The sequence below is a fragment of the Procambarus clarkii genome, chromosome 19 (genome assembly GCF_040958095.1).
Source record: "Procambarus clarkii isolate CNS0578487 chromosome 19, FALCON_Pclarkii_2.0, whole genome shotgun sequence".
In the NCBI taxonomy this organism is placed as follows: Eukaryota; Metazoa; Arthropoda; class Malacostraca; order Decapoda; family Cambaridae; genus Procambarus; species Procambarus clarkii.
In genome coordinates, this window is record NC_091168.1 from 3,487,957 (window position 1) to 3,502,061 (window position 14,105).

Genomic DNA, 14,105 nt, shown 5'->3' on the forward strand with positions numbered 1-14,105 from the left:
CTGGAGGAGGAGGAGGAGGACTATCAGATGCTGGAGGGGGAGGAGGACTATCAGATGCTGGAGGAGGAGTAGGACTATCAGATGCTCGATGTGAAGGAGGACTATCAGATGCTGGAGGGGGAGGACTATCAGATGCTGGAGAAGGAGGAGGACTATCAGATGCTGGAGGAGGAGGACTATCAGATGCTGGAGAGGGAGGAGGACTATCAGATGCTGGAGGAGGAAAAGGACTATCAGATGAAGGAGGGGGAGGAGGACTATCAGATGCTGGAGGCGGAGGAGGACTATCAGATGCTGGAGGGGGAAGAGGACTATCAGATGCTGGAGGGGGAGGAGGACTATCAGAAGCTGGAGGAGGAGGACTATCAGATGCTGGTGATGGAGGAGGACTATCAGATGCTGGAGAGGGAGGAGGACTATCAGATGCTGGAGGAGGAGGACTATCAGATGCTGGAGAGGGAGGAGGACTATCAGATGCTGGAGGAGGAGGAGGATATCAGATGCTGGAGGAGGAGGAGGACTATCAGATGCTGGAGGGGGAGGAGGACTATCAGATGCTGGAGGAGGAGGACTATCAGATGCTGTAGGAGGAGGACTATCAGATGCTAGAGAGGGAGGAGGACTATCAGATGCTGGAGGAGGAGGAGGACTATCAGATGCTGGAGAGGGAGGAGGACTATCAGATGCTGGAGAGGGAGGAGGACTATCAGATGCTGGAGGGGGAGGAGGGCTATCAGATGCTGGAGGAGGAGTAGGACTATCAGATGCTGGAGGAGGAGGAAGACTATCAGATGCTGGTGGGGGAGGAGGACTATCAGATGCTGGAGGGGGAGGAGGACTATCAGATGCTGGTGGAGGAGAAGGACTATCAGATGCTGGAGTGGGAGGACTATCAGATGCTGGAGGAGAAGGACTATCAGATGCTGGAGCTGGAGGACTATCAGATGCTGGAGGGGAGGAGGACTAACAGATGCTGGAGAGGGAGGAGGACTATCAGATGCTGGAGAAGGAGGAGGACTATCAGATGCTGGAGTGGGAGGACTATCAGAAGCTGGAGGAGGAGGACTATCAGATGCTGGAGGAGGAGGAGGACTATCAGATGCTGGAGGAGGAGGAGGACTATCAGATGCTGGAGGAGGAGGAGGACTATCAGATGCAGGAGGAGGACTATCAGACGCTGGAAGGGGAGGAGGACTATCAGATGCTGGAGAAGGAGGAGGACTATCAGATGCTGGAGGCGGAGGAGGACTATCAGATGCTGGAGGGGAAGGAGGACTATCACATGCTGGAGGAGGAGGAGGACTATCAGATGCTGGAGTGGGAGGAGTACTTTCAGATGCTGGAGGGGGAGGAGTACTATCAGATGCTGGAGGAAGAGGAAAACTATCAGATGCTGGAGGGGGAGGAGGACTATCAGATACTCTAGGGGAAGGAGGACTCTCAGATGCTGGAGGGGGAGGAGGACTATCAGATGCTGGAGGGGGAGGATGGCTATCAGATGCTGGAAGGGGAGGAGGACTATCAGATGCTGGAGGGGGGAGGAGGACTATCAGATGCTGGAGGGGGAGGAGGACTATCAGATGCTAGAGGGGGAGGGGGACTATCAGATGCTGGAGGGGGAAGAGGACTATCAGATGCTGGAGGAGGAGGAGAAATATCAGATGCTGGAGGGGGAGGAGGGCTATCAGATGCTGGAGGGGGAGGAGGACTATCAGATGCTGGAGGGGGAGGAGGACTATCAGATTCTGGAGGAGGAGGAGGACTATCAGATGCTGAAGGGGCAGGAGGACTATCAGATGCTGGAGTGGGAGGAGGACTATCAGATGCTGGAGGAGGAGGAGGACTATCAGATGCTGGAGGGAGAGGAGGACTATCAGATGCTGGAGGGGGAGGACTATCAGATACTGGAGGAGGAGGAGAACTATCAGATGCTGGAGGGGGAGGACTATCAGATACTGGAGGAGGAGGAGAACTATCAGATGCTGGAGGGGGAGGAAGACTATCAGATGCTGGAGGTGAAGGAGGACTATCAGATGCACGAGGTGGAGGAGGAGGAATATCAGATGCTGGAGGGGGAGGAGGACTATCAGATGCTGGAGGGGGAGGAGGACTATCAGATGCTGGAGGGGGAGGAGGACTATCATATGCTGGAAGGGGAGGAGGACTATCAGATGCTGGAGGGGGAGGATTAATATCAGATGCTGGAGGGGGAGGAGGACTATCAGAAGCTGGAGGGGGAGGAGGACTATCAGATGCAGGAGGGGGAGGAGGACTATCAGATGCAGGAGGGGGAGGAGGACTATCAGATGCTGGAGGAGGAGGAGGACTATCAGATGCTGGAGGGGGAGGAGGACTATCAGATGCTGGAGGAGGAGGAGGACCATCAGATGCTGGAGGGGGAGGAGGACTATCAGATGCTGGAGGGGAGGAGGACTAACAGATGCAGGAGAGGGAGGAGGACTATCAGATGCTGGAGGAGGAGGAGGACTATCAGATGCTGGAGGAGGAGGAGGACTATCAGATGCTGGAGGAGGAGGAGGACTATCAGATGCTGGAGGGGGAGGAGGACTATCAGATGCTGGAGGGGGAGGAGGACTATCAGATGCTGGAGGGGAAGGAGGACTATCACATGCTGGAGGGGAGGACTATCATATGCTGGAGGAGGAGGAGGACTATCAGATGCTGGAGGGGAGGAGTACTTTCAGATGCTGGAGGGGGAGGAGTACTATCAGATGCTGGAGGAAGAGGAGGACTATCAGATACTTTAGGGGGAGGAGGACTATCAGATGCTGGAGGGGGAGGAGGAATATCAGATGCTGGAGGGGGAGGAGGACTATCAGATGCTGGAGGGGGAGGAGGACTAATAGATGCTGGAGGGGAAGGAGGACTATCACATGCTGGAGGGGGAGGACTATCAGATGCTGGAGGAGGAGTAAGACTATCAGATGCTGGAGGGGGAGGACTATCAGATGCTGGAGGAGGAGGAGGACTATCAGATGCTGGAGGAGGAGGAGGAGGACTATCAGATGCTGGAGGGGGAGGAGGACTATCAGATGCTGGAGGAGGAGTAGGACTATCAGATGCTCGATGTGAAGGAGGACTATCAGATGCTGGAGGGGGAGGACTATCAGATGCTGGAGAAGGAGGAGGACTATCAGATGCTGGATGTGAAGGAGGACTATCAGATGCTGGAGGGGAAGTAGGACTATCAGAAGCTGGAGGAGGAGGAGGACTATCAGATGCTGGAGGAGGAGGAGGACTATCAGAAGCTGGAGGAGGAGGAGGACTATCAGATGATGGAGGAGGAGGACTATCAGATGCTGGAGGGGGAGGAGGACTATCAGATGCTGGAGGAGGACTGCCAGATGCTGGAGAGGGAGGAGGACCATCAGATGCTGGAGGAAGAGGAGGACTATCAGATGCTGGAGGGGAAGGAGGACTATCAGATGCTGGAGGGGGAGGAGGACTATCAGATGCTGGAGGAGGAGGACTATCAGATGCTGGAGGAGGAGGACTATCAGATGCTGGAGGGGGAGGAGGACTTTCAGATGCTGGAGGGGGAGGAGGACTATCAGATGCTGGAGGAGGAGGAGGACTATCAGATGCTGGAGGAGGAGGAGGACTATCACATGCTGGAGGGGGAGGAGGACTATCAGATGCTGGAGGAGGAGGAGGACTATCAGATGCTGGAGGGGGAGGACTATCAGATGCTGGAGGAGGAGGAGGAGGACTATCAGATGCTGGAGGATGAGGACTATCAGATGCTGGAGGGGGAGGACTATCAGTTGCTGGAGGAGGAGGAGGACAATCAGATGCTGGATGAGGAGGACTATCAGATGCTGGAGGGGGAGGACTATCAGATGCTGGAGGAGGAGGACTATCAGATGCTGGAGGAGGAGGACTATCAGATGCTGGAGGGGAAGGACTATCAGATGCTGGAGGAGGAGGAGGACTATCAGATGCTGGAGGGGGAGGACTATCAGATGCTGGAGGAGGAGGACTATCAGATGCTGGAGGGGGAGGAGGACTATCAGATGCTGGAGGAGGAGGAGGACTATCAGATGCTGGAGGGGGAGGACTATCAGATGCTGGAGGAGGAGGACTATCAGATGCTGGAGGAGGAGGACTATCAGATGCTGGAGGAGGAGGACTATCAGATGCTGGAGGAGGAGGACCATCAGATGCTGGAGGAGGAGGAGGAGGACTATCACAATAACAGTCACACTAACACAAAGAGTGGTGGTGGTGGTGGCGGGGGGGGGGGGGATGGTTACAGGCCCGACCCCACTCCAGTTCACTCCAATTAAAATTAACTCTTATACACAAGGCAATAAAGTTTAATTCACCAATAGAGTAAGATAACTTACCCTTACAGCCTAGTTCATACAGTCAATATTTCTTTTTTACTTCCAGCTAAAGCTATCTTTAATTAAGAGCCATTTTTAGTAATGCAGAACATATTACCGGGATGTTCAACACTATTCTTGTTCCCGTGTACCCGTATTCTGTCCAGCATCTACGGGTTGATGGAATACGTCAACAAGTTTGAGTTATGTAACATACATTTTGTTGTTTATAGAAAAATGATCTCGAGTTTCAGATATAATTTCAGCACACTACAGAAACAAGGGTTGTATTTTCCTAATTAGGTTACACTTCCTCCCAGTTTCAGAACACAGTCAGTGACAGTCAGGGAGTCTGACAGATAGACAGACATATTCCAATAACTCTTATCCATCTCATTTACTCAAGAGCATATCCACACGTTCTCTGTACCAAATAATATCACCTTGGTATGAGAGATAACGTCATTCTCTATATCAGGGGTGGTCAACCTTTTTGAGAGTGCGTGCCAAAATCAGCCAAGTCTCTGACACAAACTTTTTCCACGTGCCAACCATTTTTTTTAGAACATATTTGGTATCTCTTAAGAACTTTTTAAACGAAAAAATAATAAATTACCTCAGTGCAGTAAAACATAGTATAAAAAAACAGAAACAAAATTTATTTAACCTTCAGAAGTGTTTTTGTCATGCTCAGTTCACGAGAAATTAATTCTCTTTGTTCCTCTTTAGTTTTATTGCTTAAGTTCTTATGAACATTTTCAAAATGTCTCTTTACGGAAGAAGGTCTACAAACAACTGTGTCAGAACAGAAAATGCATAAAGCTTTATCATCCGTCTTAATCATGCCAAACTTTTCAGTCCAGTATTCCTTAAATTCTCTAATATCCTCTTCATTTGACTGACATCGTTTCTTAGCTGGTGGTGGTGACATTCTCTACAATCTGTAAAGGGCATGAAATTAAAATAAGTAATATATTAATATGCATGGAAGAGAAGGAAGATCAAAAGTAAGTCAAACTAGTATATGATGAGTAACTCCAATGAATAGCAATGATAACGGATCGTGTTGTCGTTGTGAAGTGCAGTGACGAGAAATGAATTAGCCTACTTCTACTGAAATGCGAGTATTTAAAGAATTATTTATTTCCTGTTAATATTATAGCACACACACACTTTGTAGTAAAGTAGAGTAGTAGGCATCCTTCAGTCTCGGGAGACTATGGAGTTGCGCCCTAGTTGTCAATTCTGGTGCAGCGTCTGGTGTGACTGATGAGGCCAATCCGAGAGTGGCAGTCCTTCCCACACCGAGCACAAACGAAGTCTGATTCTGGTCTGTCTTCCTGGCTACCGGCTTTCCTTCTCTATCTCTTTGCCTCCGATTCCTTGGCAAGTGACTCCTCGAACTTGGAGAGGCCTCTTTGAACAGACTGCCTCCAGGCTGAACGGTCTGCAGCCTGTGTCTCCCATATAGCTAGATCGACGTCCATGGCTTTCAGGTCCCTCTTGCATACGTCTTTGTACCGTAGCTGGGGCTTGCCTGTTGGACGCTTTCCCTGCATCAGCTCTCACGTACGTAGAGACGTACGTAGTAAAGTATACGTACGTTTATTCTAATACCAATCAATAAGTTTAATAAGCCAATGTTTGAGGTAAGCGTGACGAGACAATGAACATAAAAATCTTCAGAGGATTTTTTTTTTCTTTTATGAAAATTAGAGGGTTTTCTTTATTTTACATAATTCCAGAAACAACACCAGCAGCCGCTTATCACAAAGACACTACTTCCTAGGCATTGAGTACTTATGCCAAGAGTTTATAAGACTTCACTTGGTTCGATAGACAAAACCCGTTTTTGTGTGTTTGTGTGGTGTGTTGTGGCGAAACATCGTTGAGTCGGTGACAACTTGCTTATGTCAGCTCTGTTCTTAGGGAGCAGGCGAGCGAGTACGTGTGAATTTAAGGATTAAGACTATTCTTACAATGATATTGAGTTTCACAAAGTTATTGATTTATAAGGGGAATAATTTTCACCTGGAGATGAAGTACTGACCTTTTTCTCGGGGAGGAGGCAAGTGAGCAACTGTGAGAAACACTACGAAGCAAGACTGCGAGAGAGAGTTACGAGTCTGAGATCGTCTGAACATGTGTTCATTACGGGGACTTCATGGGGGTGGGGGACTGTTGATTTCAATGGTTATATTACGGCCGTCAATGGAGAGAAGGGGAGAGCATAAGAATTCTTATCTTTCTTTAGCTTTCGAAGGTGAAGATGCTTTAGATTTAGATAGTAAAGTGAGTTTAATTAATATGCGTCAAACTGAAGTCGGGCGGCATTCAAACACATGAGGTTTAGGGGGGGGGGAGATGTTGTGGGGGTTTAAATTCAAAGTTTACGAAATTAATTTTTAAAGGTGGGCAGGCATGGCGTATGTTGCCTTCACAGATATGATTGTCAATGTACACTATGGTTATGGGTGCAACCTTTAGGTTAGAAAGGCTTATTACATAAAATATGAGCCAAAGTAAATAGAGGGGAATCATCATACATCGGCATGATCGATGACGTAAAAAAAGAAGGTAACTATGGCAACAAGATCAACTTCTTTTTCTTGAGACCTCTTTAGCTTCGTAGAACTTAAACCTCTTCACCACCAGGACGTACATATACTGTACGTCCTGGTGGTGAAGATAAAACACTCTCTCACATTCTCTAAACAAACCTTTCCCTTGCTCACAAAACACTCGCATTCTCTAAAACAAAACTTTCCCTCACGCACACATCTTTTAAAGAACTTTTTGTAACTATGAGGGCCATAGTTCATATAATGACGTAATGGACAATTAGATAAGGGAATTTGGTAGTATTCACTTTATAGAGGCCGGAAAAATAAAGCTAAAACCCAAGCTTAAACATTCCTAGGCATACGCATATATCTTACTATATGTACCAGAATTAACCAACCAAGAAAGGTTCAGTGCTCCTTACTGCACCATATATATTCCCATCTTAATTTATTCTATAAACTAATCACCTAACCTAATCCTTGAATACTACATCATATTTAACTCTTAATGTATTTGAAAGTCTAGTCGTTATATATACAACATCCAATCCCCCACACGAACAGTTTATCACATTCTTAATACAAATGGTTCATTAAACACTACTATGCTATGTTTTCTCTTAGGAAGGTGTAATCTCACCATACTATCTTAGTCTATTCAGAATCCTCTCCGAGGCCTAACTTATTTCCTCCTGATAATCTATATTTGCTCCAAAAATCATAAAATGCAATGTTTTACAGTAATCCAAACCCCTATCCTATCCTATATCCAATTAGCAAAACTAAAGCTTCACTATTAATTACTAACTTAGCTTGTTTCTCCTTCCTACATTTCTCCATTAATTCAGAGGAGGTGCAGCAATATTTGTTGTGTAGTCTAAACATTACATCCCGCCCTTAACCTATTCCTTCCCTTCAAAACAAATAAAGGTTTGTCAAGACAGACAGTCTTAAAAGTAAACATATTTTTTATCCGAATTATACTTGTACCTATATTCCCCACTTACCCTAAAGCTTATCCTAACCTATTTCACACAATATTTTAACTAATAAATTACAAGACGTTTGTGATATTCTGCCAGATAATTTTCTTAACAAAGTGTTATGGCCATATATTATAATCTGCAAGGTGGAGGGGCTGGAATTATCAGGGGAAAGCGCCAATCCATTACGACTATATAGCCTTTGGAAGGGGTCAAGATAAGGATTTGGGATGGGACGAGGGAAAGGAATGGTGCCCAACCACTTGGACGGTCGGGAATTGAATGCCGACCTACATGAAGTGAAACCATCGCATTACCATCCAGCCCAAGTGGATGGACTCTGCAAGGTGGAACATGCAGGTTTTTAATCTATGTGTTATATACATTTTACTAATAAATGCACTGTGTTCTTACATTTTTCCACCAAAAGTAATTTTTGTTAAAGAATAGTGTTAAAACAGCCTTCGTGCAGTTTACTCAAAGTCCGAGGACTTGGTTAGTGAATAGAACAGCAAAAGCTGCACCTTGTCTATAATTAAGGAGGGAGGGAGTTATGAGGAGAAAGCGGCAAGCCATTACGACTATATAGCACTTAAAAGAGGTCAGGATTAGGATTTGGGATGGGACGGGGGACAGGAATGGTACCCAACCATTTGGACTGTCGGGGACTGAACGCCGACCTGCAGGAAGCGAAACCGTCGCTCTACCGCCCTGAAATATTGTGTAGCAAGGAGCATTGAAGCTAGCTTGGGTGGTTAAATCTCGACTTTCGTCACTATTTTGTAGAAAATATATTTATTACATGGAAAGAAAGGGTAGGTGAGGGCGTGTTGGGTTAGATATAGTGGTATATGTGGAAAACGTTTTGGCCAGGAGTGTGATTGGTTAAATAATTATGGTGAGACATGTGGAAATCGGATGTTAGATGAAATGGACAGACCGACTAAAACTGCTCTTTTTCTTTAATTTAACTTGGATAATATGTTATTGTTCTATGATTTAGGTGAAAAAGTTGACATTTGATAATGAATAAAGTGTATAAAATCTGAACATATTAGAGGGGACAGTATTAGTCTGAAACTTAGCTTTGTTCCAGGTTTGATCAGATGGCTAGTGGAACTATACCTTATGTGGAAGACCTTCGGATATATTTTTAGCTGAAAAGTCCTAAGATATATGGGAAAACCATCCCATCCTCCTTTTCAGATAGTTTTTATATTATGGATGTGGACTGCTGCACATATATTACGAAATGGACAATTAGAAAGTGGAATTTAGTACTATTGAATTTGTACAAACCGGAAAAGGTTTTGTATTTATGTTGCTAATAACATCTAACCGAAGCTAATCATCCTAGGCCTAATAGACACTATCTGAGGCCTAATAGTACATATATGTGCTTTACTAGTCCTAAGAATATTTCAGTTTGGTTTTTAGCTTTATTTTTCAGGACTCTATAAAGTGATAACTCCCAAATTCTATTTTCTAATTGTCCATTATGTCAATATATGAAGGATGGTGCACATAGTTACAAAAAGAACTATGTAAACAGGAGGATGGGTTGTGGAAAACATAGTTCTATAACCAGTGAGGGATTTTAAAAGGATGGAAGTAGAGTCGGGTTACAAACCTAGAACCTATCTAGAAGTTAGCTCCGATGGTAAGGTTAGTGAAATAGTGTGAAATTTAAATATGTTTGCGAAACCTTTATTATTTATTATGAATTTTGATGTAAATATATTATTCAATTCTTTTCAATATGGTGATGTAGGTTCACCATTACTGATCCCAACCATATGTCACTCTGACTAATATTGTGACTTTGGGAATAAGATCTCATGAGAGCTTCTATTACACTTTTTCCTTTAATTTATGAGAAAATATATTTATTTTTCTGCGCTCTGGGAGAAGTAATGGTGATAATGGAAAATTAAGGTATAAGAGACCTTAACATATTAGTGAGGAACCAATAGTTTGAAAGAAAGTTAGCTCTGCTCTATGTTTGGTTAAGTGAGTTTTGATAGGATGGATAGCAAAACCAAATATAATGTTGCATTGGCGGTTGATTGACATGATGTAAATAGGAATGTCTCTCTTTATCTGTGTGTTCTGATAGTAGGAAAAAACACGGAGAAACTATAGTTGAAGAAGACATGCAAACACACAACGTATCGGCCACTATGATTCCTAGCTTGTTTCAACTTGTAATAACGTTGTTACATATGGTTATATCGTTTTTATGATGTATTAGAACGTTGTTACAACTTGCTATATTGGTTGTTATAATTATTATAAGGTGTTAGACCTTGTTCCAACGTTGCAGCAACCATAGAGTTTCGTCGTGTGTTTGGCGGGTATATAATGAGCTTGAGAAGTCCTTATAAGAACCATTGTGTTAAATTTATGTAAGTTGGGAGAATCTCGTTTCAATCATTTGTGGAATATTAAGACATCATTATTTACCAGTAACATTGATTTAGAATTGGGTAGGAGTAAATGTGAAGGATTTTATGATTTTTAACAATTTAGCAGTAAATTACTAACGTAATAGAATTGGATATGACGTAAAAGTTTAAAAATGCATATCAAAGTATACTTTGCTCTCTTCTTTTTACAACTTCTCTTTATATAGATAACGTCTCTCTTCTCTTTATTTAGACTTCACATAGCAGGTTCTTGATGACCTCTATAAAAGAGACCATTTCCCCATCTTTGTCACCTCTTTTCATCCTCCCCTCTCCTTCGCTAAGTAGCAGTTTGCCAAGACTGACTGGAACCTTACGTGCTACTCGTTCTAATCTCTCTGATCTGCGTTCTGGGAGAAATAATGGTGATAATAGATAATGATAAGAGCTCATGTTAAATTCATATAAATGGAGGCTCCCCCCAGCCTCCTTTTACATGACACCGTTTTCGACGCTTCCCTTCGCTCTGTTTCTCGCTTTACCTCCCAGGCCTCGCAGAAGTGAACGGCCACAAAATTCACCCTGGTGGAATGCAGACTATGCTTGGGCTGTCCACTGTTAGCGTGCAACCTGGAAGAAACACCGACGCCATCGGACGACCGGTTCTTATATTTTGTTTCGGAAGACAAGAGCGGCGGCCCGTAGAGCCATCCACTTGGCTTATGGTGAGAGTTGGAGATCTTTTGTCTCCACCATTACAACTAACACTCCTCTGCCCCTGATCTGAAAGAAAACTCACAAGATATCAGGTAAAATTGGTCCAGATGTCTCACCAGTCCTTCACCTCCGGGGTTCTATTGTGGCGGATCCGGTGTCGGTCGCGACCGAACTGAGTTTTCACTTTTCGACTGTTAGCTCCAGTTTTCATTTCTCTCCTTCTTTCCATACTCCTAAGCTCCTTCTTGAATCTTGAACCTTAGATTTTCGCACTTATCTTAAGCATCCCTATAATGATCATTTCTCTCTCAGAACTCCGGTCTACCCATAGAGCAGGCTGCTCCATGTTCAGCAGTCAGCAGGCTGCTCTATGTTCAGCAGTCAGCAGGGTGCTCAAGGTTCAGCAGGCTGCTCTATGTTCAGCAGTCAGCAGGCTGCTCTATGTTCAGCAGGCTGCTCTATGTTCAGCAGTCAGCAGGCTGCTCTATGTTCAGTAGTCAGCAGGCTGCTTAAGGTTCAGCAGGATGCTCTATGTTCAGCAGTCAGCAGGCTGCTCAAGGTTCAGCAGTCAGCAGGCTGCTCAAGGTTCAGCAGTCAGCAGGCTGCTCAAGGTTCAGCAGTCAGCAGGCTGCTCAAGGTTCAGCAGTCAGCAGGCTGCTCAAGGTTCAGCAGTCAGCAGGCTGCTCAAGGTTCAGCAGTCAGCAGGCTGCTCAAGGTTCAGCAGTCAGCAGGCTGCTCAAGGTTTAGCAGTCAGCAGGCTGCTCAAGGTTCAGCAGTCAGCAGGCTGCTCTATGTTCAGCAGTCAGCAGGCTGCTCTATGTTCAGCAGTCAGCAGGCTGCTCTATGTTCAGCAGTCAGCAGGCTGCTCTATGTTCAGCAGTCAGCAGGCTGCTCTATGTTCAGCAGTCAGCAGGCTGCTCTATGTTCAGCAGTCAGCAGGCTGCTCTATGTTCCGCAGTCAGCAGGCTGCTCTATGTTCAGCAGTCAGCAGGCTGCTCTATGTTCAGCAGTCAGTAGGCTGCTCTATGTTCAGCAGTCAGCAGGCTGCTCTATGTTCAGCAGTCAGCAGGCTGCTCTATGTTCAGCAGTCAGCAGGCTGCTCTATGTTCAGCAGTCAGCAGGCTGCTCTATGTTCAGCAGTCAGCAGGCTGCTCTATGTTCAGCAGTCAGCAGGCTGCTCTATGTTCAGCAGTCAGCAGCGTACTCAACCTGTCAGAAGCATCACGGGGAACATTCTTGCTCAACCTTTAAGAAATATAACACGGAGAATGGTGCACATAAGAGGTTTATCTAGTCTCTTAATAACTCGCTTGATATATTTACTTTTGTTACCATGAGAATGTTACAATTGCCTATTTATATGACCAAAATATTAAATTTTAACTTTTTTCCCTAACTCTTGTCAGGTGTCGACGGCAGACGTGGTATTGATACACTTACGGAGTGTGGCAAGTAGAGAGAAGGTGCTGGTGGACCTAGGTCCACGCGACCCTTCTCAGCCCTGGGTTATGTTTGAGCCAGAAACACATTTACAGTCTAACGTCCTCTTCCATACGAATTATAAGTTGCTAGACGGGTTCTTCAACCGCACGATGCACCACCGGAGAGACTCAGACATCCTAGTGCTCCACGGGTTTATTGTGAGGCGTGGCCGGGACGCATCCTTCCTGCCTCCATCATGGCGTCAAGATCCGGTAATGTTTCCTAACAAAACCAGGAGGAAACTGGCCGTGGCGTTCGTTTCCAACTGTAAGGACAACAGTGGAAGGTTACAATATATCCGAACTTTGAAGAAATACGCCCGGGTTGATGTGTATGGCAGATGCGGCGGCCATAAGTGTGGAAGTTCTCGATATGCTGAGCACGCATACAAACCTGCAACGGATCCCTGCATGAGGATGGCTGGCGATAGTTACCTGTTTTATTTGGCGTTTCAAAACGCCTTATGTACGCACTATGTAACGGAGAAGCTGTACAACCTTCTTTACTATCCACTAATTCCGGTGGTGCTTGGGGCGGCCAACTACAGCGCCCTGATGCCTCCTGGCTCCTACATCAACGCCCTGCACTACACACCCCAACAACTGGCTTACAAAATGAAGTACCTCGCCGATCACCCTCAGGTAGGCTCAAACATGCATTAGAAATGTCTGCCGCTCGTGGCCAAAACACAATTTTGTGCCCTCTCTTTTCCCTGAAATAATTAAACCCACACACCTCCTATACTCTTAATTTTCGAAAACCCAACCTTACATAGCAACCCCTTCCTAACTTGGAACAATGTCTGACCATTATCAGAGGTGCCCTAGATTTTATCAGAGACCCTCGATAAAAACATTAATAAACACACAAATGCTTACTACTAAGACCACCACCAATGGAACACACACTACTCAGCTACCAGATAGGGGTCTATTAGCTGAGTGGACAGCGCGCAGGACTCTGTGGTCCGGGTTCGATTCCCGGACCTGGCAGAAACAAATGGGCAAAATTTCTTTCACCATAAATGCCCCTGTTACCTATCAGTAAATAGGTACCTTGGAGCTAGGCAGTTGTTACGGAGCTGCTTCCTGTGTGTGTGTGAGTGTGTGTGTGTGGGGGGGGGGGGGAAATAGTTAGTTAGTAGTTAGTAAGAGTTGATTGACAGTTGAGAGGCGGGCCGAAAGAGCAAAGCTCAACCCCCGCAAGCAAAACTAGGTGAATACACACTGGAGAGTCACCCTTTAGTGATCTAAACTATAGAGAAAGAGGCTCACCGTCGTACTGTTTGGGGAATCGGCTCAACCTATTATTACGAGTACACACCCCACGGAGCCGACATGACTTACCTTCTCTCTCCTTACTTTAGGATGACCTCTTTCTAGTTCCCCTTTATAATATTATTCCAGCTGCACACCACATGCACCCTGTCGACCGGCCACAGTTATTTCTCTCTCTCTCTCTCTCTCTCTCTCTCTCTCTCTCTCTCTCACTAGGACAAATGCAGAACAAGTTGTCTACAGACAAACATTTATTAGAATAATATAAAGAATGATAAATACCCGCATAGTATCATCAGGTCCAACAAACTAGCTTCACGCCTATATAATA

At 45.4% G+C, this 14,105-nt stretch overlaps 1 protein-coding gene across 1 annotated transcript in view; it reads left to right on the forward strand.

The window, feature by feature from the left end:
* LOC123751353 (alpha-(1,3)-fucosyltransferase C-like) overlaps positions 1-14,105 on the forward strand; it is a 58,732-nt gene that overhangs the window by 12,410 nt on the left and 32,217 nt on the right. Inside the window, exons 2-3 of the mRNA XM_069327579.1 lie at positions 11,539-11,782; positions 12,422-13,138. Of these exons, the coding sequence (XP_069183680.1) occupies positions 11,539-11,782; positions 12,422-13,138 (961 nt within the window). The remainder of the gene's footprint in view (positions 1-11,538; positions 11,783-12,421; positions 13,139-14,105) is intronic.